The 24,460-nt window shown below is 36.4% G+C and overlaps 1 protein-coding gene across 23 annotated transcripts in view; it reads right to left on the bottom strand.

The window, feature by feature from the left end:
* Positions 1–577: 577 nt before the first annotated feature.
* PARD3 (par-3 family cell polarity regulator) overlaps positions 578–24,460 on the bottom strand; it is a 730,632-nt gene continuing 706,749 nt past the window's right edge. For all 23 annotated transcript variants that reach the window (XM_056800896.1, XM_007504759.3, XM_007504751.3 and 20 more), the window contains 2 exons: positions 12,466–12,593; positions 578–2,744 (listed from right to left, as the gene is read on the bottom strand). In XM_056800896.1, the coding sequence (XP_056656874.1) occupies positions 2,351–2,744; positions 12,466–12,593 (522 nt within the window). In that variant the 3' untranslated portion in view covers positions 578–2,350. The remainder of the gene's footprint in view (positions 2,745–12,465; positions 12,594–24,460) is intronic.

Below are 24,460 nucleotides of genomic sequence, written 5' to 3'. Positions count from 1 at the left end.
CATAAGATGACTGAGAATTTACATTGCCCTTTTCATTTTCAAAGCTCTATACAAATATTAATGAGTCACCACGCCATCCCTTCCTGTCTAAGAAATGCCACCGCCTTCATTTTCAATGGGTGAGTGGGCATCAGAACCTGGCTTAGAGTTAGGACTTTTCTTTAGGTTCACACTATTGAATGGTAGAGAAGAATTAAGGAGGGAGTAGGAAATATTGTATAATTTTAGCTTGCTCTACAATTATTTTAAGGGGAAAAATTGTGGAATATCCTTCTTTGGGTTCCTTCAGTGATTCCTGGTTCTTCTAAGGAATCCCTGGGATTTCGCTAAGATTTCTTTCCCTCTGTCTCTGTCACTGTACCTTCAGTGGGGTTCAATTGTGCAAATGGTCATGTATTTCAGATTTTCATGTTGAGACAGACAAGGAAACTTTCAGCCTTATCTAATATTAATTAAAAATAACCTTTCATATATTTGTATACATATATGTGTGTGTGTGTATATATGTAAATATATATATATATATTATAAAAATAGCTTATGGATGTTACCCAGGAATACTACAGGTACTACAAAGGAACAGAAATAAGCCTTTTATTATGTCTCATATGTACAAGGAAAGCTGTTTCCCACAGCTCCATAATGGCTGTGTGAAAGAGCCTCTGTCACCGTGCTTACATTAGTGACACCATTTAAACACTGTTGCACATTATTAACAAACAGAATCATTAACAATTAGGCATAAAAGACACAGGTACACAAAGCCAGCTTCACATAATTTCACATAGATTTGGAAAAAAAAACAACGCCACAAAAATAAAATGTGCCAGTAAAAAAAAAAATAGGCATATTTTAGATTCCACAATACATGATTCTGGTTTTTTTATTCCCCCTTTTCTTTCTTTTTTTTTTTTAACATGATATGCTGAGCTTCAACCTCGAGCTTCCCTTTCCTCAACATCAGGATTTGCAGGCACTTTAGCAACCCAGCTCTGTTTTACATACATGAAGATCAGACCTACAAATATAAAAACAGCTGCTACACCAGAGATCCTCTATCTCTGTGTGCACAAGAAAAATGCTGCTAAGAGCAATCATGTTGTTTTTGTGATTTTTTTGGACACCCATGTGCATTTGGTAGGATATGTAACAATTTCCTTCTCCATATCCTTTATTTTCTTCATATGTGTAAAAATTATTTTTTAATGCAGTATCACAATATAGACTTTTCTTTATAAGGAAGTGCAGACCAACTGTCAGTTATAACAAGACTTCAGGGAAAAAAAGGTAGAAAACATATTAGCTTTTAGATCTCCAAAGCGACTATCTGATTTCTCTTTGTCCTGCTCTTCGCCCTCCCTCTCAGACCTGTCAAAACAAAAACTAATTAAAGTAATTATCATCATGTATTGGACTCTGGACGCTTTCTAGAAGAATTATTTCTCTTTTTTTCTGATGATTTCATACAACAAAATGCATTTGGGGCAGACATGCCTGTTCCTCCCCCAAAAGGGAAAAATCCCATTCCCACCCCGAATCCCTCTTCCCTGTGATAAATGACAGTGAAAAAGCAAACTGTCACTGTGGATTTGATGGAGAAGTTGTATTTATAAATATATTTATATATATGGTCTTTGATGCTTTCCTTCTTGATAAAATTCTAGTTGATATAAAATAAATGTAAAAGGAACCTTAGAATAACTGAAAAGTGTCACAGTGTGGTTTTGTTTATGCATTAGAATAAAGGAGATTTATCTTTGAAAAGAATATTAGATAAAGTAGGGAAAACCATATTTCAATACTTAAATATTGATCAAAAAAGTACCATAAATGATCCCACCTGGAAATATCTTAAAGCTGTGATTTCTAGACATCTTGCTCTTTTGGGATCACCTCTCACCCAAGAAAAGTTAAAAGAAAGAAAGATGGAGAAATACTGTCCCCAATGCCAGGTTAATTTTATTCTGCAAGGCTGGGTAGGCTGTTGTAAGAAAAATCCACTGCAGAATAGAACATACTGCTACAAACCCTAATAATGAGTCATTGACAGCTAATGGACTGGGCAAAGATGTTCAATACCCAGGGGAGATGCTTAGTGTACTTAACAGGACGATTGTCGATTGGCGAGGGAAAATCCTTCCATGAAAATAACACTTGAGACATAGTGGCAAAGACATTAAGGCCCACCACTCCTTTGCCCATATCGCTAAAGGCACTGATTCAGACAACAGAGAGATATTCCAGAGTACCATCAAGTTTTTTGTGTTTTTTTTAAACTTTCCAAAATACAAGTCTTCATAGGAAAATGTCCTTTATTGCATTGCGTGGAGCTGGGTGCCCCCTCACCCACTCAAGAATAAAACGGTCTTCCTTTTTCTGGGGTTTGCAATCTGTTTAACCTGGCTACCTGAGATGGGGAGGGGGGCACATCTTGCCGGAAGGGACCTTTTGGAGGGCCATAATTGGGGTCCTGGACTTTCTTATATGAGTCATAATTGTTAGGTCCATCAGAAGGGGGCTTTTTTTTCAGCTGTTGTTCCTTCCTTCTCTGTTCCTGGCGAAGAAGTTCCTGGGTTTCCAACATCACCCTGGCATTGAAGCCATGCCCTCCCATGTAGCCATTTCTGGAGCCCTGGTAGCTGGAGTATCTGGGATTTTCCTTTGCACTCTGGAACCCTTCTCCAGGAGAATAGTTCTGTTCCCAGGAATCTTGAGACACCGAGCTGGCATTCTTTCTGCTTTGCCTGAAATAAAAACACACAGGTTAGCTTGGGGTGACTTGGAGAGAGGTGGGGGGGGGGGAGTACATTTCAGCCTTCACTTCTTGTCACTCCTCCCTTATCTGCCAAATATTTTAGAGAAATGTGAACCATCTTTTTTTCCTTAACATGTGCAGGTTTCCCACATCTTCCCATCAGCTAAGTGATGATCTTGATTCAGCAGCTGGTCCATCGATATGTCCTTCCCTCTCCCACTCTGGGCAGCCACCTTGGCTGCTTGGCTTTGGGTAACAATGGCGCCTGCAATCTCGAGGCACTGGCAAGATACTGTAGGGAAATATTGGGATTTTGGCAGCCTTTGCTAGGTCAATAATTGCCAGGTTCATGAGGTCCTCAATTCAATTCTAAACAAGCAAAACAAATATTTTATCCAGCTGCCACCACAATGCCAGAGACACGAGCTAACTTGGAGCACAAGTAATGGATTACAATATGAGTTCAGTTATGAAAGATTTAAGTCTAGACTCCTTTATGATTAAAAATGCAACAGGCAGACCCTTAAAGCACCGGCTGTAGAGTTGTGTATGTCAGCAGCTGACACTCTTCAGAGGACGTGCTCCTTCTGATTTCAGAATGAGGAAGTTCTGAAGACTAAGCATTATTTTCTTGCACACCGTACCTTCACCAAAGGCCAGGATAACCTACTTAACTCACTTTCAGTAACCCTCGGGAGAGGAAAATAAATCAGAATCATAGAGAAATTTCAAATTCTTATCTTTTTCTGCAATAAAATGGTATATCATCCCCAGGAAACATTATTGTTTTGAAACATCTTTAATTTACTATCAAGTCTCTAGATGCTTTTATGAATTTACAATAAGATCAGCGATGATAAAGCAAAACAATTTTGTGCCAGAAAGGAAGACATTCACTAATTTTTGCCTTTAAAATAGAGCAGGGGAGGAGAATTAAGCAATAAAACAAAATATATTGCTTCATTCATCAATAAGGAAATAATTTAGCTACAGCATATATTGCTTAGCCTTTCACATCAGTGCATACATAATGGTTGGATTTTTGTATCCCAGCCTTTTCTTTTTCTTTCTTGTTTTTTTTTTGAGGAGGGAGGTTACTTAAGGTGGTCTGTAAAGATACTTTTTTACCTGTTGAAGGGATTGTCTTTTCGCTCATTGAAAGGATCATCTGTACATTCAGAGCCAATATTAATATGGCTTGAGATAAAAGAGGCTTAGAAATATTTTCAATAATGTATGAAATGTAGTTGGGTCTGTTTTCAACCAGGAAAGACTCACTTAAATTTCAGCATCATCCTCTGATATGACAGTGATTAATTGAATATTCTTCATTATCTCTCCCTGGTCCTGTTTTAATGGAAGCTGGACCATTTGTACTACTAGTCTAAGCAGAATCCTTAAATATGATGGAAGAGTGTATTTGCCTAAAGCACTGATTATTTTCACTTAAAAAGTCATAAATTAATCTGCCCAAAAGACAAGAACAACAGAAAGTGCCTGCATGAAATCAGCAAATTAACATTAATCATAAAACTTTAATTAAAACGCTGATCTTGGTACTGATGTTCCATTTGCAATTGTGGGCTCTCTTGATAGGTTGGTTATAAAATTCTGAGCAATCAAAAACAGGCTACCGAGCTGCTGGTTCTTTTCATCTCTGGCTATCTGATGCACTCTCCCCATGAAGCCTGAAGCTTTGGCTATCAGGAAATCCTGGAGTTTAATTGAATTTGAAAGCATAGCCAGAAGGTAGCCTTGGACGGTGTTTTGCACTTGGAGAAGCTCCCTAATGGCTTGTTGATGATGATGACAACAACGATGACAATGTGACTTCAAACCCATCTATAAGAAGTTCTCTTCAGATCAGTAGATAGAATTACTTTTGTTCCTAATTCCTTCCTATCGAAATGAAAGCAGATTTTTGTGTTTAAAACTTCTGTGCAGGATATTAAAGATGTGTTTTAAAATGTATTTTTTTCAGGGGAATTGGGGTAATGGATACAGAACTTTGGAGTGGAAGTTATCCAACTATTAAAAGTACCTATTTTATTAAAGCAGTTATTTAACATACTTATTGATAAAAAGAGAAAGGAAAGGACTCTGGAGCAAACTCTGCCTCTTAGCCTGTTTTTCTGTAGTCCTCCATCAAAGAATGGTTTTCACTTTTTTTTAAATAACCCTTTCCTTCCATCTTAGAATCCAGCCAAAAGGGTGTTAAGGGGAAGGCACTGGGGGTTAAGTGACTTGCCCATGGTCACCTAGCTAAGAAGTTTTTGAGATCATATTTGATCCCAGGACCTCCTGAGTCTAGGCTTGGCTGTCAATCCACTGCTGCCCCCTTGGCTTTTCTGTATATTTTAAAAACCCTTACCATCCTTCTTGGAGCCAATACCATGTATTGGCTCCAAGGCAGAAGAGTGTTAAGGGCTAGGAAATGGGGGTCAAGGGACTTGTCCAAGCTCACACAGCTGGGAAGTGTCTGAGTCCAGATTTGAACCCAGGACCTCCCATCTCTAGGTCTGGCTCTCAATCCACTGAGCAACCCAGCTGCCCTTTGGCTTTTATATTTTTAAATAAAGTGGTAGTTTGTCAACCCTGGCTCTAGAGTGTCAAGTGGTATAAACCTTCATTGCACAAAAAGGTGAAGTCATTGGAAGAAATGTTATGGACTGCATGTTCTTTGGGGTCTTTTTGCTTTAATCAGTGAAGAAACTAAACACAAAATTCTTGATAAGTGTGACTTAGAGAGAGAGAGAAATTTTGACAGTTAAAAGTATGGCTGAACAGATGAGGGATAGATTCTTGGATTGGTAACTAGAGAAAACAAAAGAAGAAAAAACTAGTTGCCAGTCCTGGGATTTTTAAAGTCAGAAAACTTTTTTACACAGGTGAACAGGAAGCTAGAAGTCAGTAAAGTTCATAGCATTTTGAATCAGCAGGGCATCACATTATAAATGAGATCTTGCTTCGCAGTATATTTCTATATTCATCTCTGAGAAAGCTCTTTAACTAAACATATAATGATATCCTATTTTTCATCATTATATATGTTATATGTTTGAAGAAAGGCATATTCAAAGGTAGAAACGTGTGACAAATGTTTATTGTCTCAACTGTCTTCACTCAGGGAAAGAAATTGGGGGATGTTTGCATAAACTTAGCTGGAACAGAACTATCAGCTGATAGGCACTGGAATTCTAGGCATAATGACTAAGAGGAAATAACCAGTCTCAAAGGACCATTCCTAAAAGATCCATCATACTCCAGGTAGATTAAGTAAGACATAAAGAAACTGACAACGGAAACTTAAATTCAATCAAATAAACAAGAATTAAGCACTAACTATGTAGAGATAACTATGGCTCAGTTTCCATTTGGTTGTTTCTTTTTATAAATGATAGTTTGTTTATCTCTTGGGAATAAGGCCAAAATGAGTTTCTCAACTCATTCATTAGGATACACATGCTGCTTTGGCAAGCATATTCTTTCAAATATTACCTTTTTTATTGAGTTTTTCTAGTATCTTCTGCAGAGTGTTTATAGACTGAAAGCATATGAGGACAGGGGACATCTATTGCTTTAACTCTTACATTCTGTATTAGAATCAATATTTAGAATTGATTGTGTAGTAAGGGCCAAGTAATGGAAGTGAAGTGACTTGCCCAGGGTCACACATCTAGGAGGTATCTGAGGCCAGATTTAAACTCAGAATCTCCAATCTCTAGACCTGCCTCTCAATCCACTGAGCCCCAGGACATGACTTTTTATTTCCTCTAATATAGAGTTTTGAACACATCAGACATTTGATGAATAAATATTGTTATTATTGACATGAGAAAAAATTCTTAACCTTTAGATTTCCCAAGATAAAGAAAAACAATATAGTTCAACCATCAGTCATTGAAATGAAAGGTAAAATGATGAACGAAATAAGACATAATGTCCCAGGGCTGAGAAATCAATTACATTTATGACTAAATATAAAAGCATAAATGTTTGGTCTATGCATAAACCTAAAGGAAAAGGTAAAAAAAAATAGGGCTAGGACTCCAAAGAGAATGAAAAAGGGTCAGTATAGTAAATGAGATAGAATGAAGGAAAGATAGAAAACTGAGGAGAGAGAGAGAGAGAGAAAGAGAGAGAGAGAGAGAGAGAAAGAGAAAGAGAAAGAGAGAGAGAGAGAGAGAGAGAGAGAGAGAGAGAGAGAGAAGAGAAAGAGAGAGAGAGAGAGAGAGAGAGAGAGAGAGAGAGAGAGAGAGAGAGAGAGAGAGAGAGAGAGAGAGAGAGAGAGAAGGCAAAGGAAAAAAGGGGATAAGGGTAAGTGAAGAAGTAACAGTAGTGAAGTTAAGAAAGCAACTCCAAGACTGAAAATGTTTTTACCTTTTGAGCTTGGGGGAAGGGAGCTTCTTTTCAGGAAAAGAAAGGTAAAAGGTGGTTAGATTAATTTGGGAATTGGGAATAAAGGGATTCTCACTGATCAGGAAAGGAGTGGGGGTCTACGTGAGTTCTCTTCCCTCCTAGATTTCATGCATATTCTGAATCAATTGCCAGCTGGCTAATGTTTCTTATTTGACATTTTAAGATGTAACTGTAATCCAGCTAAAGATTTTCTTAATTACTGGTAGAATTTGCAAACCACCCTGGTTTCCTATAGAAGGCTCTAATTCAAACCACCTTCTCTAATGTTAGCACAGGAAAAGTCGGATAAAAAGGCCTGGCCATTTGTTTTATTTTATGTTCAACTTGGTAATGACCTAGACTTGTTTTTTACTTTGGTGAAATCTTTGGTTTCAAATACCAAACCAACTTGTTTAGACAAAACTCTGCTAATTGTCAACATCCGATAATTAAAGATCTTGTGTCTTTGAAAAGAATCACATGGCAGAAAATTGGACATGGCTTGTCTTCATATTGTTTTCCCTAGTTGCTTTTCATATCCATCTGCTTGGTTTCTTTAGCTTCAGATTTCTGTACTACCTTTCAGTGAACCATTTTATAAGAGATACTGTAAAAAAAAGTTAGTATTGGTGAAACCTAGAAATGCCCCCCAAAAGTGATATTTCCAAGCAAATAAAAGTATGGAAATCATCTAGAAGATTGTTCAGAAGAAAAGACATTAGGCAGGAGCCCATCAAATCCTTATCCTTATGCTCTAAAAGAATATAACCCCTATTTGGAGGTTAACATAACTATATTGAGACTTTTTTCCATTTCAAATGCCAAGAGATTCAAAATCTCCAATTTTCAGGTGAAGCTATGATCTCTTTCTCTATATACTATATTCACAAGGAATCTAAATCCTTGACAGTAATGGCACCCCAACTAAGGAATGACCACAGCAGAAAGAACCCTATATTAGGCACAAAAGGCATAGAGTTCAAATTGTGGATTTCAGTAGCATTTCAGCAGGTTGCTAAAAAGACCAAGCAGGACAATGCATGTGAAGATTGCTCTGTACACTATGAATCTCAATGCAGAAGCATTCAGTTATTATTTTGTGGTCAATTCAATAAACATTTTTTAAGCATCTTCCATATGCAAAGCACTCTGCTGAATACTGAAGATACAAAAAGAGGCAAAAGATGGTCCCTGCCTACATGGTGCTTACCATCGAAAGAGCCAGCATTTATCCTTCTCAGAAACAAATCCCTTTCACTAGGATAAAGCATGCATTTTTGGAAGATGAAATGCTTTTGTACTACTGAAAAACTAAGGGCTATGACAGAAGTTCTTTTTTGTTGTGTTTGGGTAGTCGAGGCATGTGGCTAGATAATACAGCTGTTGTCCTGCACTTGTAGTCAGGAAGGTCTGAGTGTGAAGGTTTTTCCAAACCTTTACTAGTAGTGTAAGCCTGAGCAAGGCTTGTATTACTAGTATAATTAAGCCTCATTGATACTAATAGTATCAATTAACCTCTCTCAGCCTTGACTATAAATGAGGATGATAATAACATCATCTACCTTACACGATTGTTGTAAGGATCAAATAAGATAATTTATGTAAAGCACCTTACAAGCCTTAAAGCATTATATAAATGCAAGCTATTATTAGTAAAATTTTATTAATAAAATCCATGGCATTCATCATCTCTCTATGCTGCCCCTTTCCTTTCAAGAAGGCTGGAATCCCAGGGTCTACCGCAAATCTCTATCTAGCACATTTCATGGTGGATTTCCTTTCTTTCCTTCTGTTGTGGATTGTTGTTTCTAGCATATGGTTTCCCAGACTTTTCCATTGTTTTTCATTGCCTCTCTTCCTTTCCCTAGACCTTCCCCCTTCCTTAATTCATTCTCCCTTCCTCGCTATACTCATTTTCCCTTGTCAGCCTCTCTAACCACAAAATAAAATATATTAAGCCCAACAGCTCTTATAACAGCAACAGTGGAATTCTCTAATGGTTTTGGGAAAAGGCTTTCAGGTGTGTTAATCTATCCAGGTTGATACATATGACATCTCCCTTAGAATATAGACTTTACAGTTCTGGAGAGCAGAGGAAGTGGACATCTATTTCCCATCTATTTCTCACTTTATTTGTTTCTCAGAATGAGAGATTTGGAAGACAACTCAGAGATCATATAATTGAACCAGCACTTAAAGAGAACTGTCCTGTTATAATATCCCTCACAAGTGATCATTCAGTGTCTCTTTTAAGATTTCCAGTGATAGGCAATCCACTATCATTCTCATTTTAGATGTCCCTAGTTGTTACAAAGTTTTTTTTCTGAGTGAGCTGATAGTTCCTTTTTTATTTTTTTCTCCCTTTTGTGTTAGGACCTAGTCTAAAGCCAGGCAATTGCCAGTTATTTTCTTGCCGTTGGTTCTGCCACTGTTCCTTCAGAGACCATGAGATTGCCATAATCCACTTAGTTTTAGAACTCTAACCCTGGTACTTGCTCAATTTTTACTAGTGAGTGCAGGAACACAAACACATTGTCCATTCTATCTAGCTGGCTCTGGCTACACTTCACAGACTACCCTACTACTGCATATATGCCTCCTTCTCCTCACCTCATCCAAATAAAGGGTTCAAGTACTGGAAATCTGGAAGTGAAAGGAGCAGATAACACAGTTGCTTCCCCACCAATAACTACCACAAACTTCTGAGAAGGTAGTAAATATAAGGGCAGATCTGTTAAACTTGTCAGAGATAGGACCCTTCCTGCAAAGAAGTGGAAGGGTGAAAAGCTTGGAGCTGATATTGTTCTTTTTCTTTCTTCTTCTCCCCTTTCCCCCTACCATGAAATGTGCTGGATAGAGATTTTCAGCATAGCCCTGGAATCCAGCTCTCTTGAAGTCTTGGTTGATTATAAAAAAATGCCTTTATAGAAATCTCTTCTGGATATGTAACTTTTGTGTGGGAGATTTCTCTCTATTACTTCCTAGCATGGACACTGACCTATTACAGAATCCTTCATTTGGAAAATCATTTACAACTAATTTTAGGAAATAAAGTGGGTAGAGAAACTAATTGATTCTCTTCCTTTTAAGAGAAACAATCCTATGAACCTTGTGCTTTGAAATCAACCAGAACAAGATCAGTCCATCTTCCTTGTGTGAACCCCCAAATATCATCTGAATAGTGCTCATGTCCACTCCCCAAGTCTCCTATTCTTCAGGCTGAATCTCACCAGTTTTTTCACTATTACCCCTTTTCTTAGAAAATTAGAAATTTCAAGTCATGAGCATGAGCACCATGTCATATTGGGACATACCCTGGAATCAGAACTGAGAGACCCACGTTCTAGTTCCATTTTTGTGACTTTCTAACTGTGTGACTATAAGAAAAATATTCTCCTTCACCCCTGCCAATGTCACCTGCCCCCCTGTTAAAAAGGGAATATGACTAGGCTTGCATAATAATAACTCCACCAAAGTCTTTCTTCAATGTCTCATCATGATTTGGCATTAAACCTGTGTTCTCTAAGCCTATGCATAGGACAGGTAATCACTGGCAGGTGATATAAGCAGGAAAGGCAGTGAACAAGACCAACAACTGTTCCCCTAGAATCAGCATAAACAGAGTTCAGAGAGACTCATCACCAGATAGTTGGGTACTTGGAAATGCTTTGGTCATAATAACATATCAATCTGCATTAGTAGGGTGAATATTTGCAGTAATGAAATTCCAGATCTCTGGTTGCCTCTACTTCTGGAAGGCTCTCACTTCTCATCTCTGGTTTCTCTGGCTTCCTTTAAGTCAAAGCCAAAATCTTTCCCAACCTCTCTTAATTTTTGTGCCGTCCCATTTATCCTGAACATAGCTTGTTTCTACATATTTGTTTGCTTATTGCCTCCCCTTTAGATTTCTAGTTTCTTGAGAACAGAGCCTATTTTATGCCTCTTTGGTATCTTTAGCATTTAGTACATAGTAGGTATTTAATGTGAACTAAATGCCTTGGATAGAAAAAAAAAAAGACAATTTGGACAATGAACTAAAGAAGAAAAAGATAGTAAAGGATAGTGGGCTATTAAGTGTGATGGCAAGAAATTCTTTGATTAATAAGGAATAATCCACTGCATGAGCTGGGTGCCATGTAGTCTCAACATAGAGAAAGATTACTCCCTGTGGAAGATCTTTCAAATGCTCAACCCAATCCATTTCAAGAGTAGCATCAAAGAGGAAAGTTCCCTGATTATCTGTCAATAAATCAGGTTGATGTTTCCATGACTTCCATATCCACAAACAAGAAGGGTAGCGGAGAATTTGATGACAAGTAAGATGGCATAGGTTGTAAATACTTCCCTTTAAAAGAGAATAAGGTATTATAAAAAATATTTTCCCTCTTGTTCTGAGTTGCTTCTGGTTAATTCAGTCCTTTGTTATCTATTACCAGAACTATTTCAATAGACTCATAATTTGTCCTCCTGCAGCCAGCCTCTTCTCTCATTTCTCCTCCATATAACCACTAAATTGATATATCTAAAGCATAAGGATGTCCAAGTCTTTCTCCTGCTCAAGAAGTTTCAGTGACTCCCTACTGATTCTATGTTTAAAAAAAAATACAAACTCCTTTTTTTGCTCTTTAAAGAAGATATTGTGCTCCAAACTTTCCAAGTCTGATTTCATTTTACTTGCCTCTTCCTTCCAAATTAGCTTATTTATTATTCACTGTACATAACAGACCATCTCCCTCCTCCATATCTTTTCAGAGACTCGCTCTCATTTCTAGAATGTTTTCTCTCTCACCTCTTCCTTCCTCTTGGAACTCCCTTCTTATGTATCAGATCAAATAGTCCTTTCTACAAGAAATCTTTTTCTCATTTCCCTAGTTGTCAAGGTCCCTATCCTGAAATTATTTCTTTTTCAAAATTTCAATATATTTTGTCTATTTATTTGCCTATATGCTGTAACCTCCAGTCATATGGGGGTCCTTGAAGACAGTCTTTGAGGTCCTTGAGGACAGTAACTGTATTGTTTTGGTTTCTGAATCTCAGTGTCAAACATAGTGGGTACAGAACTGAAGCCTGCTGATGAACAGAAATCCATGGATTAACACTTGCCAAGTGATATGTCAGTGATCTTAATGACTTGGTATAGATGTAACAACTCCAAACTCTTTTTATTCCCAATTCTCAATCGACCACCCCTTGGCAACTTGGAGAAGAGAGTACAAATTTTGAGGTCTTTTCTCCTTCTATTAGATATAAAGGCCACCCAGGAAGTTTATCTGAGTTTTGAGATTTGGAGTACCATAAGAGAATCATCATACCTTGGTAATGAGCTGTATTGGCGTTGTGCTTGCTGGAAGCTCTCTCGTTCTTCTTGCCTTTGCCTCTGCATCTGCACCTCCACAGAAACAGAATGTCTTCCACTCTGTGTGTATATTTTAGTGTTTGGCTAAAAGACAAACATGCAAGAAAAACATGGGAAAACAATGACTCAAAGACCATAATGAGTTTAATCACTTTGGGGCAACCTTGTAGATTCAGATTATTTAAGCCACTATTTTCTTTTAATATTATTTCATAAAAATCCTTGAAAATGAAATACAATGACTTAGCTCGTCATACTATATAATAACAAAAGTGCACATTTCTTGGCTTTGGAATTCATCATGAATCTTTTTTTAAAGTTGTTTTATCAGGGTTGGACAGTTATTATGCTTTGCATATATGAATATCAAAATTGGATCATATTGATGAAAACATCAATGAAAAACTTAACTCAGAAATGTCCCAAAATGAAACAAAATAATTCAACCACCAAGTAGAGAGAGGTGGCCTTTTTAGGCAACAAGGTGGAAAGTGACCTAGGAAAAAATTTAGCACAATTCACAAAGTAGAAAAAATCCACTAGTGGAGAATTGAGAATTGGCTATGTACATTATATTTTTAATGTATTTGTATCTTCCTCTAAATCCATATTAGATAACTATAATGTATCTGTCATATGCTTATACTGATGTGGTTATAGCTACCTAGAAATCATTTCAACAAAAATCAGCCTTTATATCCTGCCACTACTTTTTTGTTACTCTATACATTTCTTTTAGGAAATGGCTCCTCTCTCTCTGTCTCTCTGTCTCTGTCTCTCTCTTTCTCTCCCCTTCCCTCTCTCCCTCCCTCCTTCCCTCTGTCTCTCTTTACATGTTGCATATATACAACATACATACTCATACGCACACTTATTTACAGAATAAATATTATATATGTGTATGTAAATTTCATCCAGATGCATTCATCCAGTGTGTTGCTTAAATTTCCAGTTATTAGGCTATGTAGCATTTTGGCTTGACTAATCAGAACATTATAAGTTATTTTGAATCTATGTATTTAAATGCTTTGGGCCACTGGACACAGTCTCAACAAAACCTGACTGAGTACATACTAGAGAGTACAGGCCCTTACATTTCCTCAAAGTTAAGTCACTGAACATTTCAGCCTTCCACTTACAAGTTGTTCGGCTGCTCTCCAGATCTAGTTATAAGAAACAAAAGCAACTCTACTTAGAGCAGAGGGCCATGGCTTTGGTTTAATGAAGCATTAAGCAATTGTTCATCATATTGTCACTGACATGAACTATTAATTAATTTCCCTCTGGCCTCTGCTATCCAGCTATTTTTATTATGCAAAAATGTGCGGGGGGTGGGGGGGTGTACACTGTGTCTGACAAATGTCTAAAAAGCCAAGATCCCTGAAGTGTCTTCAGAATTGAAAGACAATGACATGCATGGGAGCTATCAATCAATCGATAGCAATCATTAAGCACCTACTGGGTGTGAGACCAGGTATAGGAAACAGTCTTCTGCTTCAAGGAGCTTATATTATATAAGGGGAAACAATATAAGTATATTCAAAATATTGTTGTTCTGCACCTGTAATTTCATCAGTCCTTATCAATCAATGAGCAAACATTCATTAGGTGCTTAGTGTGGGTAAAAGTATTTGTGCTAAGCTCTGGGGATACAAATAAAAAGCAAAAATCTGTTCTTGCACTCAAGAAGCATATACTCTAATAAAGGATAATTAAAAAAATATATATATACACACATATATGCACACACCCCTATAATATGCATTAATATAGTCAGTGACATGAACTGTTCACTTCTCTATTACCATAATTCATTATTTGCCTATTAATTAATAATATAAATTACATAAATAATTATTTAATTGATAATTAAAGTACATTTATATAGTCATATAAATAACTATGCATATGTATATATACACATAGACATAAGACACATATACAATGTGGAGAATGCAACCTTAGAGGGGAAGATATTGGCAGTTAAAGGCACTGGCAATGGCTTATGATAGTAGGTGGAATTTGAACTAAGTTTTGAAGAAAATTGAGTTTCTTTGGGGGTGGTTACTAGGTAGAACACCATGTCTGGAAGATCTGAGTTCTGATCTGACCTCAGACCTTTACTAGGTGACCTTGGGCAAGTCACTTAGCCCTGTTTGCCTTAGTTTCCTCATCTGTCAAATGAACTGAAGAAGAAAATGGCAAACCACTCTGGTAGCTTTTTACTAAGAAAACCCAATGGAAAACCATTCCAGTAGCCTTGCTAAGAAAACCCCATGGCAAACCATTCCAGTATTATTTTTTTTGCTAAGAAAACCCCATGGAAAATCATTCCAGTAGCTTTGCTAAGAAAACCCCATGGAAAACCATTTCAGTAGTTTTTTTTTTTGTTTGTTTGAGTTTTTTGTTTGTTTGTTTGTTTGTTTGTTTTCATTTTGCTAAGAAAACCCCATGGAAAACCATTTCAGTAGAGTTTTTCTTTTGTTTGTTTGAGTTTTTTGTTTGTTTGTTTGTTTGTTTGTTTTCATTTTGCTAAGAAAACCCCATGGAAAACCATTCCAGTAGCTTTTTGCTAAGGAAACCCCATGAAAACCATTCCAGTGGCTTTGCTAAGAAAACCCCATAGAAAACCATTTCAGTAACCTTTTGCTAAGGAAACCCCATGGAAAACCATTCCAGTAGTTTTTTTGCTAAGAAAACCCCAAGGAAAACCATTCCAGTAGCTTTTTGCTAAGAAAACCCCAGAGAAAACCATTCTAGTAGCTTTCACTAAGAAAACCCCATGGAAAACCATTCCAGTAGCTTTTTGCTAAGGAAACCCCATGGAAAACAATTCCAGTAGCTTTTTGCTAAGAAAACCCCATGGAAAACCATTCCAGTAGCTTTTTGCTAAGAAAAAAAAAAACCATGGAAAACCATTCCAGTAGCTTTTTGCTAAGAAAACCCCATGGAAAACCATTCCAGTAGTTTTTTTGCTAAGAAAACCCCATGGAAAACCATTCCACTAGCTTTTTGCTAAGAAAAACCCGATGGCAAACAATTCCAGTAGGTTTTTTTTTTTTTTGCTAAGAAAACCCAATGGAAAACCATTCAGGTAGCTTTGCTAAGAAAACCTCATGGCAAACCACTCTAGTAGCTTTGCTCAGGAAACCCCAAAAGGAATCCTGAAGTGTTGGACAGGTCTGAACCACCACCACCATCACCAGTACATCTATATGGTAAAGGCAGTCATGGGGATGGAAGGTGGAGGGTCTTTTGTAAAGAGCAGCATATAAAAATAAATACAAGAGAATTCAGGGTGGGGGAAGCATAGGGGAAGCTGGGGACTGTAAGAGGCAGAGTTGAGGAAGGAGAGCCCCCAGGCATGGGGGACAGCTGGTCCGAAGCTATGGAGATGTGTCCTTTAAGCTTCAGAATCTAGTAGAAGTGGCCATACTCTTCAACAACAAATAGAACCTTTTTCTAAGCTGGATTATGATCTTTTGTTTAGAGTGTGGAATAAAAAAAAATTGGCACGTTCTTATTGTTGATAGAATGCAAAAATATATGAATGTAGAGGGCAAAGTTTCAAACATATGGGCATAAACAGTGAGTGTATTAAAAAATATCCCAGCATAAAAATACCACCACAAAGAGATTAGGCTTTATTATGCCCCAGTCTCTGCTAGTGAATGTTTATAATCAAACTCCCTGGAACAAATGTGTTAAGAGAACAGCCCCACAACAAAATTCACTTAATACATGGGTGGTGCTTTTAGCAAGACAAGCACTGCACCCAATGAGCCCGGATTATACCAACACACTGGGAGAGAAAGACATTTTCTTCTCACACGGTGGATGCTGGCATCCTTCAGGAATAATGTGCTAGGCTGGCTTTTGGGGTTGTTGGAGTTGTTTTTGGCAAGGAAAACAATAAGACATAGGAAAGCAGTTGAGAAGGCCAAGAGGAAGATCAGGCCAGGAAATGCTAAAGAATTTTTTCCCCCCTCTATTAAAAAAAAAAAATTCTTTCTTCTTTTCACTCAGTGTAGCTACATACGCGTGTCAAGCAGTCTTGAAAGATCTGCCATTCCGTAGCAGGTTTTAGTAACCAGCTCTTTAAGCTCATGCTGCTCTGTGACATTGCTTGCTGGAGATGTGAAAAGAAAATGCAAGACTGTGGAGGAATTTCAGGTGTATTTTTAAAGTTGTTTTTCCCAGAGGCCTGAAAACTCACTTCTGACAGATGAGAAAAGAATCGAGTCTTTTGTTTCTTGCAGTATTTATTTTCTGACACTGCTCTCCCCATACTCTTCCAACCATGGCCATTTTATCGTCTAGCCTTTCCAATGCCCAATCGTGAATTTAATCATGAAATAGATTCTGAAATTCAGAGACGGAATCTTTTATTACAGGGGGCCTTCTATTAAAAAATATAAACATCAGTCCCATTAGTGCTCTTTTGCCAATTTTTTTGCTATAATGTCTGTGGTGGGTTCTCCAAAAACGTATATATTTTGTCTTTGGGGTTTTGGATAAAAATGTCATGGGTCAAAACGTAGCTGTAGAAATGATATGCAAGGCTCATTCACAGCAATATGTAAATAGCAACGAGCTGGTATGTTTTCTATTTTACCTGTACACATGGTAACTGAAGGGTTATACTTCACTAATTCACAATTTCAATGAGGACCTCATAAAAATGTAAATTGTGGTGGTAATATTAGACTCGCTAATCATAGCTGTTGAGCACTTTGGTCCCCATCTCTAAAGCAAAGCACAAAAAAGAGCAATTGTGACCCACCTGACTCCAGAAACACAAAATGTATTTGAAAAGTAACAGAAAATAATGAGAAAAAAAAAGATAATATGTAAATCTGGAAGGAAGTGTATGTTTTAGACTAAAATAACAACACCAGCAGCGTCAGTGTCCCAACTTTACATCTGCAGGAAGAATCACAAGTTTGGATCTAATTGTAATAATCCTGTAAGGCCACCAAATAAACATGGCAGCAGCTCTGTTTTAACAAAGAACTCTGGCCTTGTTTGGGAGGAGATATGTGACAGGCACTGACCTTTTAAATCAAAAAAAGCGGCCAACGTGGTGTTAACAAAGGAGGCTGGATGATGGAAATAAATAGATGCTCATACATTACATGATGCATGGCTGGACCAGCCTGGGCCCCAATACTGGAATCTTTTCATCATTTGTTTCTCAGGCCACATATGAAAACTAGAGAGTGTTTTTAATTGAGATACGGAGAACTGGATTTTGTCTTCTTTTTAAAGATACGCTAATTTAAATTTGGGAAGTGAGAGCTACACACTTTTGGTATCAATTACTGGTGTCATATAAAATTTAAATGGCATTACATTGCATACAGTGTTTTGCTAAACGAATTCCTTAATTAAACATTTTTTCAATTAAATGAAATCATTCTCATTTTACCAAAATAAATTAGCTTGCATTTTCCAGACTGGATTTCAGATTTCACACAAAGGTTATAGCAAATGTGCAGTCAGTTAATAGACCAAAAGAACAAAAATAAACACACGGAGTACCCAGTTTCAGGACTAATTAGAACTAGGTAAGACTTTGTGACCTTTTCTGTTTTATATAAAAGTATGCTTGACATGTATGAGATGAAATTCATTACTGTATGTATCAGAAATTACAACCGTATAAAATATTCAGTAGTCCCCAAATGTCCCTCTCACTCTCTGTCTTTACATTGCTATTGGAAAGAGAATATATAGCAATTTTCCTGTAAAAGGTAATTGCCAGTAAGCAACTCAGACTGCATGTGATGAAAGGCTCTGGCCTCTTTACTTATTTCCCTCAGTGGAGGATGGGAGGTATACTGAAAGGAAAGTGCAAGAGAATTGTGCATTTCCAAAGAAATGAAAAAATATATATTTTTGAAAATTTTTCCCAAAAAATGTTATTACTATTAATAACAGAAGGACAACCAAAGCCCCTATGAAGTTCTGAGAGGTTGTTTTAGCAATTTAGATGCTTTCTTATATTATCTATATGAAACTGCCATTAAAAACTCAAAACATTTTACATTTTAAAGTCTAGCTAATATTATTAAATCAATATTTGATATATTAAAGCAGTTTGGGCATTAATCAAGACTGTAATAAAGTTAACTTTTTTGGTGCTCCTATCTCTCTCTCCCACCCTCTCTGCAACTTATCAGATGCTAGAGAAAATATCGATTGAACTCTTGTGGGCCTCAAAGGTTGAAAAGCTTAATTGCTGCTAATGATGTTAGTAATGGTTGAAAAATCTGCAGAGCATACAAATAACCCTCATCAAATTTTTATAAAAGTCTGTTTTTGTCTTAAAACAGTATTTGTCATCATCTACATCTATTTTTCCTGACTTGCATTCACATTTAATATTTTAACATTTCAAAACATGCTGTTTGTTGAAAATGAAAGTGAATGTTCTGCAAAATAATTTTGGTAAATGGTAGATAGGAAAGTTCCTTCTACTCTCATGTCCAAATGTTGTTGGACAAGAACTCCATTCTTTCTTTCTTTCTTTCTTTCTTTCTTTCTTTCTTTCTTTCTTTCTTTCTTTCTTTCTTTCTTTCTTTCTTTCTTTCTTTCTTTCTTTCTTTCTTTCTTTCTTTCTTTCTTTCTTTCTTTCTTTCTTTCTTTCTTTCTTTCTTTCTTTCTTTCTTTCTTTCTCTTTCTGTCTCTCTTTCTTTCCCTGTCCCTCCCTCCCTCTCTTCCTTCCTTCTTTCCTTCCTTAACCTTTACTTTCTGTTTTGGTGACAACTTTCAGATAGAACAAGGGTTAGGCAAATGGGATTAGGTGATTTGCCCAGGATCATACATCTAGGAAGTTCCTGAGGCAAGATTTGAATCCATATCTTCCCAACTCTAGGCCTGGCTCTCTCTCTATCCACTGTGCCACTTAGCAGGCTCAGCTTCATGGTTTCTTATCCACTTCTGATCTCTCCTATCAAGGATGGCCAGATAAACATATCCTTCCTATCAAAGAAGAAAGGAAGTCTATTTTTAGAAAGTCAAGAGGGTTCTACTATTTAATTTATGAGTTGTTAGGAACCTCTTTTTGTGGTATGAACTCTGACACTTAAATTCTCTAAGCCTCAGTTTTCTAACTTGTTAAATTGGGATGATGCTATTTATGCTACCATAATTGGCATTATTTTAAGAAAAGTACTTCTTTTTAAATTTCGTAGGTAACTTCACATTCACTTTTTAAAAGAAAAGTTTTTCATTTGTTGAACATTTGCTAAAAGGCATAAAAGTGCAAGTCAATCCTTTACTGCAGATTTTATGCAGACAAGATACCACAAGAAGGCAGTGCTACACATCCAAGATAGAAAAGAAAAATGTATAAAGGATAGAATTGTACTACTGCAATCACCACCACCACCACCACCACCATCATAATTTTTTTTTCAAGACAGACAACTGGAAAGAAGGCTTGGGAGAGAAGAGGGAATTCTTTGCAGCTGAGTATCAATTTTCTTTTTGAAGTATGGAACCACCTTTAGTCACTAGAAACCTGGGATTGAATAGATTTAGCCATCTAGCTATTAAAGGCTCCATTATCCCACTTATCAATCCCTTCAGCCAGCAAGTCTCCTTGTGGGTACCACTCAGGTGTCTACAAAGTTTTAACAGCATACTATACTTATGTTGGCAGCCTGCAATTTAATTCTTTTAAAAGCAACACAATGGCCCATCCATAGAAGAATCCTGGATCTTAACCCTATCCCCAGTTTTTGCAAATAAATAAATTTTAAAGAAAGATTTATGCCACTGATCATTTTTATTTATACTGTGCTTCACCCGATAAGGCATGCATGGGATAGTTAAAGGACTTTTTACCCTTCTTTACTTCAAAGTCTGGGTTCATCTCATAACATGGAGCTAAGGAGTTTTCTAGATCCTTTGTCTACCTTTTGTGCTACAAATCGATTCCCCCAGGGTGCAATATGATGTTTTTAAATGCTCTGAAACAGGTGACTCCTTACCACTAGAGTTTAGAGAGAACATTTGGAGATGAGGTGAAATGGAAAGGGTACTTTGATGAATTTTCTGCAGCATTCTACTACTCATGTAAAGTAATCAGCTTACATAATTTTTCAGGTTCATTTCTATGTGATACATCTGGATGCATTTTGCATATGAGCACTTCTTACAAGCTCTACAATTCCAGGCTAATATGTTCTCAGTTGTACACCACAACTCAAAGGGAAGTTTATGGTTCTTTAACAATAAAATGATAATAAATCCTTCCAATGCGTGAGATCATAGCTTTATCCTTTCCAAGTACAGTGATCTTTCAAGGTCAGAATTCATAAGGGAAACAATCATTCCAAGGTATTCAGGGCTCATTTTGTAAAGCTTGATAGCCAAATAAAACCACACACCAGGTTGCAGTTTAAACAATTGAGCAGCTCTTATTAAGGCAACAATGAGCATCTGAATTAAAATTTACACATTATATGGACTTACAGTCGCTTTGAACTCATTTACATGATTGGTAGAATGGGACACTGTAAGAACTCAATTATTTGCAAGTAAAATTTTAAAAAAAGTTCAGTGTTCTCACCAACAATTTAGGAAATCATTCCATAACTTATCATCCAAATAATTCCCTCTCCAGTCATTATAGAAAATGAAGAACCAGACCAAGTTGGCTGTCCAAAGTTGCTATGGCATTTGATATACAACAATTTGGCTCATGACCTTCAGTAGTTGAATTCTCAAGTCTATAAGAGTTCAAGGTTTTCTCAAACATTTTTTCCCAAGCACACAACAGCATCTCATCTTGAGAATAAGCAGCAGATTACATAATAAATATAAACTCCTCTAATCCATTAAAAATATTCAGAAGAAAACCAAATTGGAGATTAAATTATCTTTCCTCTAATCCATTAAAAATATTCAGAAGAAAACCAAATTGGAGATTAAATTATCTTTCCAACATCCAGTGAAATACATCTGGTTTTGTAGAAAAAAAAGTGAAAAACTACATCTGGTTTTGTAGAAAATTGGAGAGCATATTCAATCAATGCTACCTGGCAGATTATTCATGCATCTTAGGCTGTTCAGGGCTCTTACTTCTCCAACATACAGATAAAAATACTCATCTTCAAGGTGATTTTAAAGGAGCATTAACTCTTGGTCTAATGCTTGGTGAATATAAGGCATGACCTTCCACTTAAAAGATCAGAGAATTCTGAGCTGAAATGGCCCTCTGAGGTGTTTTAGTCTTATATATGCTTAAGCAAAACTTCTCTCTAATATATTCCCAGCAAATGATCATTTGGTCTTTGCTTGAAGACTTCTGAAATGGGAGAAACTACCAGGTTTCCAGGAAGCCCATTTTAGATGCAATTCTTTGAAATTTTTTCTTATATTGTCTTAATTTCCCTTTTTTTGTGAATTCCTCCATTTTCCTCCATTTTCCCCTAGTTTTGTGGTCAAATGGAACAAGTCTAATTCCCTTTCTCCCTTATGACAGCTATTCAGTTGCTTGAAAACAATTGTCCTGCCCCCTGCCTCAACTAAATAATTTCATTCATTTATAAGATATCGCATAATCTTGAAGCCTTTATTAGCCTATCTGAATGTTCTACTCTGGAAGCATGCCAACTTAGCCATAGACATTGCTAAAACAAAGTCATCAAAACTAAACAATACCATGAACTCCAGATGTGGTCTGAGCAGGTCACTGTTTCATGGGACTCTCATCTCTCTTACACTGGGATCCTATACCCTAGGCAAGCTGTTTCACTTCTCTAAACCTGTTTCCTCAACTATAAACTGAGAGAATAGACAAGATCATCTCTAAGATCTTGTATGATTCTAAATCTATGAGCTTAGGATGCTACTTGTTGAATTAATTTCTTCTGGGGTTCTGGGTCCAAGAAATAAAGGGTAAAGAGTGCCAGAGCAGTATTCACTTTCAGAAGTAACCCTGCAATGACTTATCTAAATCAATAGATCTGCCCCAGGCAGCAAACTCATTCCTAAAATGTCAAATTGGATAACATTTCCTACTAATCACTTCTATAAAGAGGTGCTGCATTTATCTGTAAGCCCCCCATTTTTCTCACCACTCTTTCCTTTCCCTTTGCTCAAAATTAAACTAGTTGAAAATGTTTACCGAAGGAATTTATACTTAGGAAACACAGTAGGAACAAGTCAATTGATTATGGAAAACCATGTAAGAGGATTAACATAATGATATCACATTGTTTTGTAGGAATGAATCAATTTAGTCAACTATCAGAAAATTTATATTTAATCTTTATTAATTAAGCTAAAACTACTATATGAAAAAACTAGAACCTTTTATAGGTATCTCTTCTAATGACAATTCTTATTTATGCACCAAATATAACTGATGATTAGTTTTATTGCATTTCCAAGTTCTGGTCCCATATCTCCAAGTGTTTATTACCCCATACCTATGGACTACTGACACCTCTTTAACAAGTCTCCTTATGTCCCGTCTTTTATTTCTGGAATAGAATCTATATTCTACTGCTAAGCTATTCTTCGAAAAGCTCAGTTTAAAAAAAAAATTCTGCTTGGTTTCAATGGCTCTCCATTGGCTAGCATTAAGTTGACATTTTTGTTGACATTCAAGGCTTTTCACAAACTAACTTTGTTCCCTTTTAATCTTCTTTATTACTTCTAATATTACTTCTTAACACCAATTGTCTGACTCAAGTCAAGAAAGTCCTTTCAACTATGCCTGTCACAGAAGATACTCATTTCAGTCTTAAGATTTTGCAAGCTCTTCTCCTATTCTGTTAAATGCTTTACACTTTATTTCCTACAAATACTCCTCACTCTTTCTGTTACCCAAACCCTAAGCATCCTTCAGGACAAAATGACTTCCAGCTGCTGCATGAAACCTTTTCAGACAAGTTCATCCCACGATGATCTCTCCTTTTTCAGAGTTGATAAATCAAGCTTAATTGACTTGAACCACTTGCCCTTTAAGGATTAATTCTGAATTGACCTATACATTCATTCCTTCAAATAATTTCTTAAAAATTGATTACAAATTCTTAGAGGACAGAGACTTTATTTGGGGAGGGGGTATATATTTCCTTAACTCTTGCAGAAGGCTTGGTGCAAAGAAGCTTAGTTACTATATGTATGTATGTGTAATATATGTGTGTACATACTGTTTTCCTTAATATAAGTCCCTGGGAGGGCATTTTTGCAACTTTCAGTCTTTTATTTTAAAAAATCATGGAATTCAAAAAACAGGAAAAGAAAAACTTATATTTCAAATAATTTCCATGTTTGAACTCCCAAAATAGGGGCAGCTGGGTAGCTTAGTGGATTGAGAGCCAGGACTAGAGACAGGAGGTCCTGCCTTCAAATGTGACCTCAGACACTTCCCAGTTGTCTAACCCTGAGCAAGTCACTTAACCCCCATTACCTAGCCCTTACCACTCTTCTGCCTTGGAACCAATACACAGTATTGATTCTAAGATGGAAGGTAAGGGTTTTAATTATATATATATATATATATATATATATATATATATATATATATATATGAATAGCACTTTTATGATTTTATAGCATATTTATGAGCCTACAAACAACTCACAAGAAATAATTTGGATAACATGCTTTATTAGCACCTAACTTTAATAGTTAATTTCTTTGGGTACATAATTAACTAATAATTTTACTTTATTTGCAAAATATATTTATTTTTATTTTACCTAAAAATTAATAACTTTCTTTACACTTTTATTTTTTGAAATAGAATTATTTAATTCACAATATAGAAAACATTCTGAATTCACTTTTAATTATATAATCTTAAATATCTCCATTATATTAAAATTTTTTAAATCAAGTAGTAACAATGGCTAACATATATTTAAATATATATAATCTGATGTCAATAATTTATGAATATTAAAAGTTGAAAAATTGGAAATACTGAA

The sequence above is a fragment of the Monodelphis domestica genome, chromosome 5 (assembly GCF_027887165.1).
Source record: "Monodelphis domestica isolate mMonDom1 chromosome 5, mMonDom1.pri, whole genome shotgun sequence".
NCBI classification, from domain to species: Eukaryota; Metazoa; Chordata; class Mammalia; order Didelphimorphia; family Didelphidae; genus Monodelphis; species Monodelphis domestica.
Note: the sequence above shows the minus strand (reverse complement) of the source record. Positions and strands in the feature narration are given on the sequence as shown.